Source organism: Anabrus simplex, chromosome 14 (assembly GCF_040414725.1).
Source record: "Anabrus simplex isolate iqAnaSimp1 chromosome 14, ASM4041472v1, whole genome shotgun sequence".
Lineage (NCBI taxonomy): Eukaryota > Metazoa > Arthropoda > Insecta > Orthoptera > Tettigoniidae > Anabrus > Anabrus simplex.
The window spans coordinates 95,346,119-95,363,430 of record NC_090278.1 but is presented as its reverse complement, the minus strand read 5'-3'; the positions used below and the strand labels follow the sequence as shown (position 1 = coordinate 95,363,430).

General features: G+C 39.6%; 1 protein-coding gene across 4 annotated transcripts in view; it reads right to left on the bottom strand.

Annotated features, from left to right (window-relative positions):
- Positions 1-7,837: 7,837 nt before the first annotated feature.
- Positions 7,838-17,312, bottom strand: part of RagA-B (Ras-related GTP binding A/B) — a 36,375-nt gene continuing 26,900 nt past the window's right edge. Inside the window, exons 8-9 of one of the 4 annotated variants that reach the window (XR_010861562.2) lie at positions 15,396-15,558; positions 8,247-8,368 (exon numbers count right to left, since the gene is read on the bottom strand). Coding sequence is in view for 2 of the 4 variants with exons in the window: in XM_067158204.2 (XP_067014305.2) it covers positions 8,205-8,368 (164 nt within the window). In the remaining 2 variants the exon portion in view is untranslated. Of the gene's footprint in view, positions 8,369-12,903; positions 15,559-17,312 lie in introns of those variants that run through there. The other 3 variants (XR_010861563.2, XM_067158204.2, XM_067158205.2) reach the window with 3 other exon arrangements.

The window sequence follows — 17,312 nt, the reverse complement described above, 5'->3', positions numbered from 1 at the left end:
ATCTTCCGTGTTGTTTCCTGTTTGCAAGAAAAAAAATAGTTGCCATGACTTAAGACTCGACCCTCGTATGATGTACAGGATCTCTCTTACAAACCCAGACTGAGCGCACGGTGTTTATACTCTGCGCTACAGCAGCTTCCTTAGCCCAACTCCGCCCTGCTTTAAGCGTGTATACAATCTTATATGAAATCTTACCTTATAAAAGATGCTGAAAGTGTCGTCCTTCATAAACACCATTAGGACTTTCTGCACACCAACAGCGAGAGTTATGACTGTTCACACGACCATTAAAATGAAACCAGGTGTCATCCGAAAAGAACACAAGCTATGGATCGAATAAACGATCATTCAGTGATGCAAGATACCACTCACTCTTGTGGCAGGATCAACAGGTTTTAAGCAATGGGCGTCTGTAAACCTGTGTAACAGCTCTGCGTGCACCAGAAACTGAAACCCCTACTTGTTCTAATTTTGTGAGTGATTTATTCGGTGACCGTTCAAGATTTGCACCAATGTAATCTAGCTTTACTTCTGTTAAAATTGTTCGTTTGTATGCATGTTTTTTTTTTTTTTTTTTTGTTATTGAGCACTGAGCCAGTAGTTTCAAATTTTATATTTACGTGAATCTGTGTTTGTGAAGGTGGTACTTCACCAGGAAATTGCTGAACAAATGAATCGCGCACCCATCGAGCCGACTTGTACTTAACTTTTACATAGGGAAATACGGTGTTGCAATGATCACCATGTTAACAGCTCAGATTCAGACTGACTACTGATGCTAGGTCGAACACGTGCACGCTCCTTGCAAGGTCAAGAATTATGCGCTCGCCTCTCGTGCAGCTGCTTACGTCTCGGAGAGTAGAAACGCCGCTGAACGGTCTTAGTTTATAAGAAAGATCGTGTATGTTGTTAAAAGTTAATATTAGCTATACGCTATATAAAAACATATTCATTTTTAGACCTAACAGAAGAAAAGTAAACATAACTTGCTTCCAAATATATTTTGTGAAGGAATGTCGTCATTCAAACTCATCTTAATGGAAAAAGAAAGTAATGTTCAACCATATTGATTTATTGATTGATTAATTGGATGGAGTTATGCATCAATAGACTAAGCGCCATTTGACGAAAATTGAGATTTTATCACTATCAGTTAAAATGTAAATTGCATCAGTAGACTCTGTGACGTTTCATTTTGCATCATTAGACCAAGCTCCTCGTTCCTTACATTGCGTCGTGGATGACAGTGAGGGAGACCGCATTTTCGATAGTTCTAAGTTAATGACATGCTGATTGAGTGCTTTATCAAGTGACGAAGTTCAGCGATGTATCAAATACTTCAGAAAGTAATGCTACTAATGCAGCTTGCTAAAATGGTTACGTTGGAGAGTCATTCTAGAAGAACTTTCTAAGGTTAGTATCAAAATGAGATTGTTGTACGGTAGTCTGCAATGTAAGTCATATTTCTGTATAGATATATTTATCTGAAGAAGCTGCGAAAGCTTCACCGTAATAACAGTGTTTTAACATGTTACGCTAGGTAATACGACCAAATCAGTGAATTCCAGTCCGTCTACGTTAGGGTGACCAACTCTAAATTTTCAAATGGAGGACAGACTCTTAATAAAAGGAGGACTTTTCATCAAAATGTTCTAAAAATGGAGGAAAAATGGAATTTTAATATTTACATACAAAATTTAGTATTACATACCTTATAACTGTTATGTTGATGAAGATGCTGAAGTTGTAGCTATTTTATGCTGATATTTATCGACTGCACCCACTTTCGACAGCAAAGATGAATTATTTTCTTGTAATAAATAATTGTAAAACTCTCCACATGACATGTTTTTAAAGTTGTACTTCACTATTATAATATCCTTAACCGACTCGGTCAGCAAACGGTTTTTTTCTTCTGACCACTGTGTATTAATCAGGGAAAACACTCTTTCAATGGTTGCATTGCAACCTGGAATAGCAAAATAAAACTGACAAATTTTAAGCAGCTCACTAAATGTTTCAATGTCAGAGCTATATTTGAAAAACTCACACCACTGCTTATCTAATGTTGTTTATTTATCAATTTCGGAACTCCTAGTGTAATTCTGAACATTGCAAAATTGGTCAAAAAGTTTAGAATCGTCTATCTCCACACCTTTAGATTGCAAATACTCGAGACAAGGAAGAACATCTTCAAACTGAATGTCTTTCATAATATGAAGCTTCATCCATTGGACACACTAAAATTCTTCCATCATAGGGTGACACCACTTTAACAGGTATTGAATGCACGGTTCATAAAAACCAACATGTTCTACAAATGCAATGCATTTTCTTTTTTTTTTTTTTTGCTAGGGGCTTTACGTCGCACCGACACAGATAGGTCTTATGGCGACGATGGGACAGGAAAGGCCTAGGAGTTGGAAGGAAGCGGCCGTGGCCTTAATTAAGGTACAGCCCCAACATTTGCCTGGTGTGAAAATGGGAAACCACGGAAAACCATCTTCAGGGCTGCCGATAGTGGGATTCGAACCTACTATCTCCCGGATGCAAGCTCACAGCCGCGCTCCTCTACGCGCATGGCCAACTCGCCCGGTATGCATTTTCTTTCAAAGCCATTTTCAGTGAGGGATTTCAGAGACTTTTTGACTTTAAGAGGTATGAATTTATTTTCCATCCTATCAGAGTTGAACCTAATATATCACAAACTTCTGCTATAGAGAGCGTTTCTTTTTCAATGTATGATCGTTTTCAAAAAAGGACCTAATTATAGCAGGAACAGAATTTGAAGGCTGAGAAAGAAAGTACAACTTTAGAGCTGCAAACAATTTTAGCATTCTTTCTACGGCAGGAAACAAACTTAACCACCTTGTTTTGCTGTGACACTAAAGTTGTTAATAATTTATTTCAACCAACTCGCAGAATTCTTTGAGTTGTTCAGTGCGAATTGTATAGATATGGAAATAATTGAAGACTTTTAAAATTATACTCTCTACATCAACTGGCAATACATCAGCACCTTGTTGCAATACATCAGCTGGGCATGTTTTTGCCTTCTCTACGATTAACCCCTCCAAAATTTACATTTGCATTCTCTCCACTAAAAGCAACGCATTTAGCAGAAATATTATGCTTCTTTAAAGTCTCTGATGGATCTTGTCTCTGAAGTTTCATTAGGACATGTTTGTAGTTCTAAGACTTTAGTTTGAATACCATTTTCTTTATAGTCGAAATATTGTATAGCAATAGGAAAAAGTTTCAAAGCCCCATGGTTGCTAGCATCAGTACCCACTCCGAACAAAGGAATACTATTATTCAATGTTTTAGTGATAATGTCAATGGAATGAGGAGCGATTACATTATTTATGATAGCTTCAGTTTTGGTTCTAACGCACGATATTTTGTTAGCAATCTCAGAATCTGCAAATAGCACTTTATCAAACTTTGGTGTGCGGTCCATAGACCTATATGACTGATGGTGAGAAACAGTGTGATATACCAATGTTGTCTCTGTTGCCCAAACTTTCCTGTCTAGTGGGGAATGTTTAATCGGGAAGAATTAATCATTTTTATTTTATGAAATACTTCCTCTCATGCAGAGGCTGCCTTGCGACAAAGTATACTTTTACATTTATATTTAGAAGAGAAATAGATATTCTGTACTTGAGAAATGTTGAAGGTAACCTAATTGTAACAGTGATTTCTTAGAATTATCAGTGAGCCCCTTAAGGCTATGATGGCAATCTCCCGTAACGTTGTAACTGGCAGAGACATCTGTTTCCAGAAATTAGCGGCAAAAGCGGGAATCGTTCCCCTTGCTCCAATCATCAGACCTACTATGTCGATTTCCTCTAACTGGTATTTCTCCCTGTAGTAAGGAATTGTTGGTAAGTATATATTCCTCTTCTCTAGGTTAACATCTGAGGACTGTGACTTATGGCTTTCAAAGCGAATTGTGGGGTCGATGATGTAACCTCTCTTCTTATTCTTGAAAGCAATGATGTCAATCCTTCTGTGGCTTCTGTTGTTCGCTAAGCCACGAGCCTCTTCAAATACCTGGAAACCCTGCTCTTTTAGCGTTGCCGCAATTAACGAGCGGATGTTATGATGACGCATATTCCTTAAAAGTTCACCATGAGGACAAGATCCCAGAACATGCGCAAGAGTTTCAATCTCCTTGAGACAGCTCCTACAAAGGGAATCGTTCTGAGATCTTCCTGGTACCGATCTAACTGCTGAAATGTTTGCTGTCATCTTAATTGCTTCACGCCATTCACTACATGATAAGCCTTGATGGTCTCGAATCCAGGAGTTGGCAGGAGTGTATTCATTGTACAAACATACACCTCTTCCTTTCTGCTGTAAGTTGCACCACTCACTGAATGCCCTTTCTCTCAGTACTCTTCTCACTTTCCTGGCATCTGTTATCTCTAGGTGTGGATGTAGTAAATTGTCGGATGGAGGGACATTGAGGGATTGTAGTGAGAGAGTTATTTCTTCTTTCAGATTTCTTGTAGCATAGATGTATTCGTCACCTGAACTTAATAGTACCTTACAGATGTTAATGTGCTGAAGATGAGCTTCCCAAGTGGCGCAGAAGAGTCCCAACCCCTTATATTTTTTCTCACTGTCAGGTATTTGAAGAAATGCTTCTAATTATTTTTCTATGCTTTTCACTAGCAATATGTCTCTCGAGATCACCTGCACATTTGTTTCCAACTGTTACATATCAGTCACAAATATAACATTTCGCCTCACTTACGTTACGTTCCTCTCTAAAACTCGGGTACTTCTGTTCCAGTTTCTTACATTAACTCGTTTGTGCCTTGCCACTTTTGAGTGATGACATACTGATATTATTCAAATTTCACAATAAAATCACAAACACTCCACTCACTCAGAAGGTTCAAATCCAACTAGCAGAAAACCAAAACTGCATAATATCGCAGCCAGCATTACTTGACTGGTGAATCCCCGCCGAGAATTCCCCGGTCCCGACCGAGCACGTTTAGATCACGTCGGGCGGTGTCACCACTTTGGTAACAGGCCCTTCAGACAGCTCTAACTTAAGATATGATTTATTATTGAGTAAATGACTGGGGTATCCAGAATATGGACTGAGACAGAGGAAGTGCAACAAAAATAGCTTTGCAACAGAGAAAACAACAGGAAACTGAATGACTAAGAATACAATATGCAAAAAGCCGGACATTTAATAGCAAATAATACATGCCTGCCAGACAGAGGACAAGCATGTAAAAAGGAGGGTATGTCCGGCAAATGCTGGGCGGTTGGTCACCCTAGCCTCCGTAGCGTAACGGTTAGTGTTATTAGCTGCCGTCCTCGGAGGTCCGGGTTCTATTCCCGGTCCTGCCAGAAATTTAAGAACGGCAGGAGGGCTGGTATGTGGTTGAAATGGTACATGCAGCTCACCTTCATGGGGGGTGTGCCTGAAAAGAGCTGCACCACCTCGGGATGAGGACACGAATTTACCTTTTTTAGTGAATTCCAGATCAGAATAATGAAAGCAGTGACTTTGCAGATATTTAGTGTGCCCTCAAATTTCATCAGTGTTTATACACTGCAGAGGACTATGTAAACGTAATGAGAAACTGCAGGCGGAACACGCCATTGTTGTTCGCCAGATGGAAGACTCAAATATGAAGTTTTGAAGCTTGCACCTAATCAATACATATATTTATATATTATTGTTCTATCGTTACCGATTTCGACCTTGTGAAGATCATCCTCAGCTGACAATCATAACATATAATTGAAACATCACAATAAGAGTCACATGGTATGGGTGAAAACATAGTCATTACAATTGTTCTAGTTTAAATAATCGTCTACATTAACCGATATAATAATTAAAAACTTAACATTACTATATGTACATGAATGATGTATATTAAAATACGTTCTCTTAAATTATAAAGGTGTCACATAGTATGGACAAAAGCGTTATCAATTTGCAGATGTTTTTAGTCTTATCGTCTACGTTAATCGGTATGAGAGTTAAAACTTTGCAATACTATTATGTGCACAGGTGATGTTGAATGTACAATATTCTTGAATTGTGAAGTATCCACTGCTCCACATTAAAACTTATGGCTAGATGAATAAAACATTTTGAAGTACAGATTAATTCTTGCGGCGTGTTGTGTTATATGCGACTATGTTATATGATCAGCCGTGTTTGTCTACTGGTGGTATAATGGTATGTATTTCTTGAAGTAATATGAACACTTATGTTGAAATCAGGTTGTTGTCCGGTGTTTAGTGCGGGACATCCGCGTAAGAAACCCAAGTTGACTCCAAATGTGATAAATAAAAGACTGGAATGGGCAAATTTATTCAAAGAGTGGACTGCAGAAGACTGGAAGAAGGTGATTACAATCAATTTTAATATTAAATGATATATTTGTCTTACTATACTATTCTCAGGCTAATTTATTCATTATTTCTTGTTTTTTTAAATTGATAATTTTCAAATATTTTCATTAATCCTACAAGTGGTGTTTTCAGACAAATCTACTTCAGATTCTGGCAATACATGTGCAACGTGCGTAGACAACGTGGGGAAAAATTCAAGAAGGAATGCATAGTCTCAGCTGTCAAGCATCCAAAATCAATCGTGGTATAGACCTGTATTTTGGCTGCTAGAACGGGTTGCCTTGAAATTGTAGATGGCGTGATGAATGGGAAGAAATACGTTGATGTCCATCAAAGATACTTTAAACCACAGCTTGCGGAGTGGTTTCCTAATGGTGATATATTTTTCCAGCAGGACAATGTCCTTGTCATACACTTAAAGTATTTAAGCATTTTTTGAACATGAAAGTTTGAAAGTCCTTCCAAGGACTGGAAACAGCCCCGACATGAACCCCAATTAGGGTATTGGGGCATTTTGAAGAACAAAATACATGAGAAAGATGTTTTTAAACACTTCAGTTCTCAAAGAGAGGCTAACAGGGATTTAGCAGCAAGATAAGGAGTTGCAGGACCACTGTCTTCACTTCATTGAAAGCACGCCAGAAGAGTCCAGGCTTTGTTGAAAGGCAGAGGTGGCCAAACTAAGTATTAGATAATGTTCAGGACACACTGATTACACCCTTCAGTTGTAAGCATTTATTTTCTAACAATAAATTTGAAGAAATCATTCAGCATTTTTATTAGAATAACTATGAAACCAAAATTAATATTTACTTGTAATCCATAATAATTTGGCATGACTGTAAAATCTATCGTGAACAACCGTTTTCATCATCCAAGTTTTGCTGCATAGGTCACAAACAGGAAGATTAGCGTTCAAATGAGAACGTGTTTAGTCTTGGCTGTGACGTAGGTGTCCTTCCAAATGCGATAAGTTTTGCTGCTAAGTTCCTTGTCATTGCAATGCGTCTACTGACTCGCGGTCTCCAGTATTAGCGACAACAGATCCCAGGTACCCAAAGCGAGTGATGACCTCGTAGTTGTGTCAGGTCTGTTGTTATTGAGGAAGTCTACAATCAACATTTTGGTCTACGTGATGTTGATTTCTATTGCAGTGAGGTTGGAGCTTAATATAATTATATTTGTGCATTTTAACAGATCCATTTGTGTATGTTATGGTTTGTGTTGTGTTGTTAAGTGCCTGTTTGCCAGTGTTGTTTTTTTTTTTTTTTTTTTTTTAAAGTACTGAATAGCCTTAAAGTTAATGTGGAGATGAACTCTGCTTCATTACTATGACGCTGGTTATGTAATGGTATACAAGAATTATTTTTAATAATAGCTACACTTGGATGAATGATTTATATACTTTTTCAGTATATTTAAAAGATGTGTATTTATAATTTTGATATTTTTTATTACATGTTTAAACAGTGTAGAGGTTATTTATATACATATATTTTTTTTTTACTAAATTGGTTATATATACATGCCAAGTCTCAGTTTTTATGGAGGAGGAACCTTGAATTGAGGAGATGGTCTTTGGTACACCATGAAAAAACATACCTAGATGGGGTGTTCTCATCCCTGAAACGCAACATCCCAATGGCCAATAAGGGATGTCCTGTAGGTAAATGGGATAGGTGTGAAAAAGCCTTTGTCTTGTCAAATAAGCACTAGCAGATCAAAGGGGGATATGGCATAGAGCAGCAGCTATGTCATTACTGAAATGATCTCTCCATAAGTTGACTTCAGACACTTTCATATGAAATTTAACTGGCTGTGACAATGCAAACACCTGGCTGCTGTTTCGCTGGAAGGCAGATGAGTCCTTTGCAGAGCAACAGAATAGGATCAGGAAGGCACGGGTAAAATGCAGGCTCTCTCAGCGGAACACAAAACCAGTGCTCTAGTAGAGTGGAGGATTCTGGGGCTACTGAAATAAATATAACCAAACTTGTTTATAAAATCCACGTTTATTATAAATATATATTTCATATTGTTGATTAAACATAGAATATAAGTCTCAATAAAATCATATACATTTACTGATGCAGAATAATGATACACCATAACAAAAATCTCAGATCAACAACTGTAGCAAAACTTAAAGAAATAGTGGAATATATACAGCATGTTCGGTTTAAAGCACCTCTCTCCCCTGCAAAACATTCTGTGTTCCTTACCAAGTCTTGGGGTTACATCAATAAAAACAGCTAAGTGACTATGAATTTTCTCTGAGACTGGAACCCATGATGATCCAAAATTAGAGTTTACTGTAATCATACAAGTCGTTGCTCAAATGCCAAGTATTTCATCACCTAGAGAAGGTTGTTCAGGATATATCCAAACATACTGGAATGCCACTGCTACCTGTGACAACAAGCCGGAGCGACGTGCAGCTACTGTTAGTGGTCTTGAGCCTTGTCTATCAGGGGCCAGAGGGTTGTGCATGTAGCTGTAAAACGTGATGGGGCAGGGTACAGCATGGTTCTACTCCAAGCACATTTTTTATATAACTGAAACATGTGTTGGAGAATGGTATGACCATTGAGAAAACCACTATGAATAATATAGTGTCCTGGTGCACATAACAGGGGACTGTTGATAAACATTCTCCCACAGAGGGCTCCCATGACCAACAGCGTCAGGAAAATGCTCCAACTCAATATGAGATTTGATGAATTTCATTTTGATTTGTATTAACAATTTTGCTATATAATAAACAAGTATAAATGGTCCACCTAGTCAATGCATTTAGATTTATTTACAATTTACCATTGCAAAAACATCCAGAAAAGGAGCACAGCACATATTTTGGCCTCTTTTGACCATCTTCAGCATTTTTATTCTTGACTTTTCAAAGCAGCTGCAGATGGCCTAAAGAGGCCGAAATATGAGCTGTGCTCCTTTTCTGATGTTTTTGCAATGGTAAACTGTAAGTAAATCTAAATGGATTGACTAGGTGGACCATTTATACTTGTTTATTATATAGCAACGTGAAATGACCAGGAAGGTGAATCTTTCACTGTGAACAATGAGCATCCATGACTGTCTTGGTGGTGGTTCATTCGTAAGACCTGCGACACACCACCTCTTCCTGTGCCATAATGGATGAAGTGTATATTTATACGACAGCCAGTGGTCACATCGGGTCAGTTATGTACAGTAATACCAATAAAAACAGCCAGGAACCGACTGCCACTGGCGGGACACTTCAAGGTTGTCACCGGACTTGGTTATTCAGAGAAGCTGAATGCTGATTTGTATGGAGAGCACACTCCACATGTGCAGCCAGAACATACCTCCACTCTTATCAGCGATCAGTATTCTTCCTGTCAAAACACTGAAGACAGTCCTATGGATTTCTGTGCATTTGAACTCTTGAAATGACATCTGTCCACGCACTCACTGGTCCTTGGAAAGCCTGTCGAGAGGAATGGGATAGAATTTGCATGCTTATTCTTCAACTACAACAAAGGATGATGGTCCGCAATGCTAATACAACACAACTGGTACCGACAGCATGGCATTTCATGAGATAACATTTTTAAAATTGTTTGGGTACATCACAAACAAAAAACCAAAACCAAACTCCATGGTGCAACAGCCTCGAAGGGCCATGGCCTACCAAGCGACTGCTGCTCAGCCCGAAGGCCTGCAGATTACGAGGTGTGGTGTGGTCAGCACGGCGCATGCTCTCGGCCGTTATTCTTGGCTTTCTAGACCGGGGCCGCTCCTCAATTGCAATCACATAGGCTGAGTGGACCTCGAACCAGCCCTCAGATGCAGGTAAAAATCCCTGACCTGGCCGGGAATCAAACCTGGGGCCTCTGGGTAAGAGGCAGGCACGCTACCCCTACACCGCAGGGCCGACATATATCATAAACAACCTTCCATAATTCAGTGTCACATTCCAGACAAGAAATTTCAATAATATTTCAGTGTTGAATTTCAGTAGAAATAATTGTGGATCCAAAACACATAGTGTCATAATATTCTAATTCTAAGTGTTGGGAAAACTCTAAAAATAAGAAGAGTGATTTGTATGAAATGCATGGTTTTCGAAATGACTATTTCCATCTGATAGCAGACAGGAAGATGAGATTGCTTTCTAAATGTGAAGAAACTCTAGGAGATTCACTTACCAATATTTGCCAACAACACGCACGTTGTTCTTTGTTAGATGTGAATTGTTTCCTCAATTTACTTTCTTCAAGAAGCAGTACAGATTGCCTTAATGTGTCATTTTAGGAAAAAATTTGGATTACCAAGGCCATTGTAGCCACGCAAAGGGCATTCAGGAGAGTATGGTCTGTGCAATCCTGCTAAGAGAGACACTGGCTATAGCGAGAAAGTGTCCGGCCTCGCGGTGTAGGGGGCAACGTGTCCGCCTGTCACCCAGCGACCCCGGGTTCGAAATCCGGCTGGGTCAGGGGTTTTTTAATTGTAAATAATTAATATCTCTGGCCTGGGGACTGGGTGTTTGTGTCGTCCTTAACGTTCCTTTCTTCACATTCAACACTCTACACTTCCTCCATTCCAATTACACGCTGATTCATATCACATGGTGCAAGTAAGGGCAAAAGATCTCTATAGGTCGACGCCCCGAACAAATAGCATTTTATAAAATTAAAAAAGTTAGCGAGAAAGTAGGAAACAACTGGATCTTTGTTGAACGAGTCTGGCAAACGATGTTCGGACACGTTTCCTTCGGCCTCCTAGGAAATTGTTGTGCCGTTCGTCTCGAAAGGCCAGTTATTCGTATTCCATATGTCAAAGAGCAACCAAAGTAAAGAAATTGTGGCCATACAAGATGACTGCCATTCACAAGTTGCAGGAGCCAGATAAGGAAGAACAACTTACTGCACAAGGTTCTTGGATTTTACTGTACAGCTGCTGGGAATTCTCAAAATACCTGCATTTGAGCAGCACATAACCCAAGCAGTATGTACAAAAGACTTCTACATCACAGAAGATTGGAGTTTGGTGAGCAGTCTCGGCGAACAATAGTGGATCCATTCTTCTTCTCGGACACAGACAGGTACAAGGACATTTTCCTGCAATTTGTCGACCAACTAGACTACCAACATCACGACTGAAATTAATGGAATAGAAGAGGAAATGGTACAGGGAGCTGCCAGAAGCAGGGAATGACGGATACGGCCGTGTCTACAAGAAGATGGAGGTCATTTCCAACATATGCTCTGATGGTAAGTGCTCTCCCATAGTTTGGAGCATAGTTACATCTTTCTATGTGCTACCAGACAGAAATAGGGTTATTTTGAAAACCACCTGGTTTATATAAATCACTCTGTATTTTGTGATCGAAGTCAAGGAGCTGATATAAATAACGTTAATCAGGAAGTTTGTAATGTAATACGGTGGAGTCTCAAGATGCCCTTACAACTTTCATTCCTCCAAACACTCATTTTACAAATACTGGTCACAATGATATATTTTCAAAAGATGCATAAAACAAGGAACATATCTAAATTACCAGTCATTTGTGAACCTCCAGTTTTCAGCATAAAACAGGTAGTGTTTATCAACCTTGTTTACATATGGGTCACATTCTACAACTAGCTGCTATCCTGAACAGAGAAGCCACATTAAAAATATCTGTGTTATGTATACAAGATTGTAGATAAAACAAAATCTAGTTATTCGTTAGATAATACGCTTCACATTTTTCCATAGCCATGATCGTTTAGGCATCAAGTCTTTATGGTTTGACATTGTACTCAGCTGGTTTGAGCCCTGTTGATGGAAAAAAATCTTGTTGGCCAGAGGATGTGGTGGTATACAATCACTAAATTGCAAACCAAAAGCCTAGATTCAATTCCAAACCTCTATACAGAGTGAGGGAAATATGCTCTCGATGGTGACCTGTTGGTCGGATGAAGACATTAAGTCTTAAGCAAACTCTTTGGGGTTATTTGACAGGGCAGGCTATGTGCTGACACCAGGTTTCACCTTTTCTTTACTCACCACCATCACCCCACGCCCGGACACACAGATCGCCCATGGGCATCGACTAGTAAGACCTGCACCAGGCATCTTCAGAGGCTGCCAGGTGGATTCCTAGTCTCCTCACCGAGCAAGAAAGAGAACTCACTTTTCCCTTTGCAAAAATCAAATGATCATAAATATATCTCCTGGTCATGGCCATCCATCCATACCTTACATCACAGCCTGCACGGTTGCTAGGTAACATTGTCTGACCATCCATCTATACCTTACATCACAGCCTGCACGGTTGCTAGGTAACAGTGTCTAAACATCCATACCTTACATCACAGCCTGCACGGTTGCTAGGTAACATTGTTTGGTCATCCATCTATACCTTACATCACAGCCTGCATGGTTGCTAGGTAACATTTTCTGATCATCCATCCATACCTTACATCACAGCCTGCACGGTTGCTAGGTAACAGTGTCTGGTCATCCATCTATACCTTACATCACAGCCTGCACGGTTGCTAGGTAACAGTGTCTGGCCATCCATCTATACCTTACATCACAGCCTGCATGGTTGCTGTGGTTACACTTCCTTCATAGGTTTTGTTGGGTCACATTACACAAATATTCAGATGACCCCCACATAAGACATATTTATGTCAAAACATACTCATCTGGAAATTTGCCAGGAATTTCAAGACTTGCTACCAGGAAGGAGGAGATATATATATATATATATATTTTTTTTTTTTGCTGTATCACCTGTGATGAATTTTAGTTCCATCGCTATTCCTCTGAATTCAAACAAGTAAGTATGGAGCGACATCTGTGTCAGTAAGGACCAAAAGGCACATCAACTGGAAAGGTTCTTGGAACTGTTTTCTGGTATTACACAGAGATTGTATTAATTGATTTCCTCCATGAATGAAAAAACGTTAATGTTGCCTAATGCAATATGCTGCTGCTTTAACATGTGATAAGCTAGAAGAAATGTGTAAAACACTGCAACACCCTCCTTAAAGCCCAGATTTATTGACCTACAATTACCATTTGTTTGGACAGATGCATTGGGAGGATAGCGATTGGATTGTAATGCAGGAGTACAGAAGTTTGCATGCAAACGTGTCCTCGCTCTTTCTTGAAAAACAGAATTTTTAAAAATCCTGCCAAGGGGGAAAATTAGATTATGTAGAAGAGAGACATGTTGCTTTTGGACCTGTAGGTTGAATCCTAAAACATAAAATTAAATTTCTGGTTCATATTTGACCTGCTTGATAAACTAATATTCTTTTTCCTGCCTTCAACTGTCCTCAATAAGATGATGCTTCATTGCACTACAAGCACAGTTACTGCTAGTTTGAAGTGCATAACAAATGGACAAGGTTGCAGCATGTTGTACAAGGCTAAATGATGCTAAAAGAGCTCTACATTTATGTTAAAACGACTATTACACCACGTCAATCTTATCCCATTGTGTTCTGACCAACTCGCTAACAAAAACATATGCAGTACATGGTTTTGTCTGCACAAGAATCTGAAAATTTCCCTGTTCCTATTCCACATCTTGATATATGGGAACAACAGGGTGGCAGCCTTAGTCTCTACAGGATACAGCTTCTCAGATAATTATGAATACCAGAAAAATTAGCATTTTATTTGCGTCTGAAATGTAGATCACACCGGAAGGTTCACTAATGCAATGAGACATGCAGACTAGATGTGAACATATGATCATTTCATAGGCAACCATTTTATGAGGCCTGTAAAAACAAACTTTAAAAATACCTCGCGACTGTGAAGTCTTAGCAATTTCTGGTAAGTGATGCTGTGCAGTAGTATCCTTCGTAAGTAACTAGGTATTTGCCATGCATTTCAGAAAGTTATCACTCATAGGCTATTTGCTTGCAATTGTTGAGATGTCCAAATATTATGAGGTACGTATCAACATTTTACTTCTATTTCCAACTCATAATAACTCCAACATAATGGGTCTGTTATTGGACATGATAAATTTTCAGGCTAACTCATTTCTGTTGCCAGCGCTTCATCCCAGTGTGCTAATTTGGGCTCATCAGTTGGTAAATAGCACAACAACCACAATGCATGGCTAGTGCATACCGTGGAGGCCACTGCGTAGGCCATGTGAAGCCAAGCGCCTTGGTAAGTGTGTTATTTACCAACTGACGAACCCAAATTAGCACACTGGCAATGGAAATGAGTTAAACTGAAAATTTTAATGTCCAATAACAGACCATTATACCGGTATTATACATTTACTAATTTGGAACAAACAATTCAGGTTCCCTTCTATATCCGTGACACACAGTGCCAAGGGAAATATTTTCCAAGACCAATGATACTGTGGCAGGACAGGTCGAACATACAAATGTTGGTGATGGTCTTTTCTGACATCAAAGGTGTTGTGCACCAGGAATTCCTCCCTGAGGGTAAAATGGTGAACTACTGGTATTATCTGGAATTCTCAAGATGTTTGAGAGAAAACATCAGGTGAAAAGACCAGACTGGTAGAGAAACAACTCCTGGAGCCTCCACGATAACATCGCTGTTGATTCATGAATTCTTGATGAATACGAAGAAAGCTGTGCTTCACCATCCACTGTATTGACCTGACCTAGTTGTGGCAGGTTCTTTCCTGTTTCCGAAACCAACATTTTCACCCTGAAAGGACGACAATTTCAGTCAAGAGACGAGATCAAACTTGAAGGGCAGGAGCAACTGGGCATGATCTTCTAAACTGCTTACCAGTTCTGACTTGTGTTAATAGAAGATGGGAGACAGAGCTGCAGATGAGCTCCCTAAAACGTTATTTTCAAAGTTCGGCAATTTTTTTAAACAAACCTTATATTCGAGGATCACGACTACGATGAACAGTAAACTTCGTAGAACAATGATAGCTTTATATCAAGGGAGTACATTTATTACATTTGTTCTTGGAAAGGTGGTAACCATAAGCCGAGATGGGGCTGTTTTCACTCACTTACATAATATAATAGCATCAGTCCAGTGAGCAGTGCTGCCGTGATTGTAGTTCTCCCTCAGTCCTGCAATCCCACTACTTGGCCAACGCACTTTGTTGGCTCACTCGCTCTAGTTTCTCAAAGTGTTTCCGTGCGTTGCGAATGTTGATCAGCGTTGCTTCCGATGCTGGTAACAAAGAGAAATGCAATCACTGCTTCACAAACGTCAGGTAAGAAGTAAACACTATTATTTAAAAAATGTAGGTACTGCTATCTGTCATCATTAGGGTCAGGTTTTATAGGCACTGAAAACAGTTAAAATAGGCAGGCATATAGGCACTAAAAATAAACAAAATAATCACATACATAGGCAACCAAACAGGCATGAAGAAATTACTTTTAATAGTGCACTCAATAACTATTTTTTTTCTTTTTCCGCTAATTGCTTTACGTCGCGCCGACACAGATAGGTCTTATGGCGACGATGGGACAGGGAAGGGCTAGGAGTGGGAAGGAAGCTGCCATGGCCTTAATTAAGGTACAGCCCCAGCATTTGCCTGGTGTGAAAATGGGAAACCATGGAAAACCACTTTCAGGGCTGCCGACAGTGGGGTTCGAACCTACTATCTCCCGAATACTGGATACTGGCTGCACTTAACCGACTGCAGCTATCGAGCTTATGTCAATAACTATGGAAAGAATTTACTACCTACAAATATTCAATATGTTAGTAGCCTTATAAATACTACAATGAAATGCGATCTAGTCCTCAATCATGAAGGGGTAAAAGGGACGTCCTTACTTCAATCTTGGCAGAAGACTACCCTTTCATTGGTAGTGAAGTTGGGATCTCCTGTGAGCACCTGCTTCACTTGGTAAGACTCAGGAAGATTTTCCTTTAGGCATTGGTAAACACACAAAGATCTCAAGACAAAGCGTCCAAACAATTTCCAGTGAGAGGGAAGTTGGGGATATAGGCGTGTACAACAGAGTTCGACATTGATTTTTTCTCGCATATCATCTTAGGAGGTGGGAGGGATGGAAGGGTTTGAGGTCAAATTGTTCCTGAAGCATATCCCCCAAGCGCTATTTCTGGAGACTTCCGAAAATTCTTATTATTATGTTGAGAAATGAGAACATAATTATGTCGACTACACCAAATAGAATATAATGCATTGGAAGAAAACTTGGCTTTAAAAGACTGTCAAAAGGCATTAGATAGGCAATTATACTCAAAATAGGCACAAATCCTTGAAATAAGCATATATCTGGACATTAAAACCAACAAATTCCTGTTAAAAAGAGTCTAAAACAGATTTATATCTTAAAAACCTATGTTTCTGTATATAGGAATAAAATAGGCAAAATCTCGTCCCTAGTCATCGTATACAACCTGTGACAATAAAGTTTGGTGAATGAAGTCAGAACAGTCGATCCGGCAACACAGGCGCCACACAACGCTACACCTGCGTAGCAGCAAGTGTCTAGCACTGTCCTTGAAGTGTGTGTACGAGTGGTTCGCCCATTTTCGAGGAGGCTAGGAAAGTGTTTCTGACAACCCCCGTAGTGGAAGACCGGCGACTGCCGTCAGTGACGAAAACACTGAAAAGTTGAGGACATTAATCTTGAACGATCAGCGATTAACTGTGCACATGATAGCGGATGAACTACAGATTAACCGTGAATCTGTGCGACAAATCGTTACCTAGAAGTTAGGGAAGAGGAAAACGTGTTCTCTTCTTGTGCCACATCACTTGACTGACGATCAGAAGCAGACAGGTTTAGAGGCTTCATAGGATTTTGTCGAAACGGCAGATGCGACACCAAATTTCTTGAACTGTATTGTCACTGAGGATGAAACCTGGCATCTCGGGTACGACCCTGAAACGAAACGGCAAAGCACGGAATGGCGTTCTACGGGATCCCCTCTTCGGAAAAAGG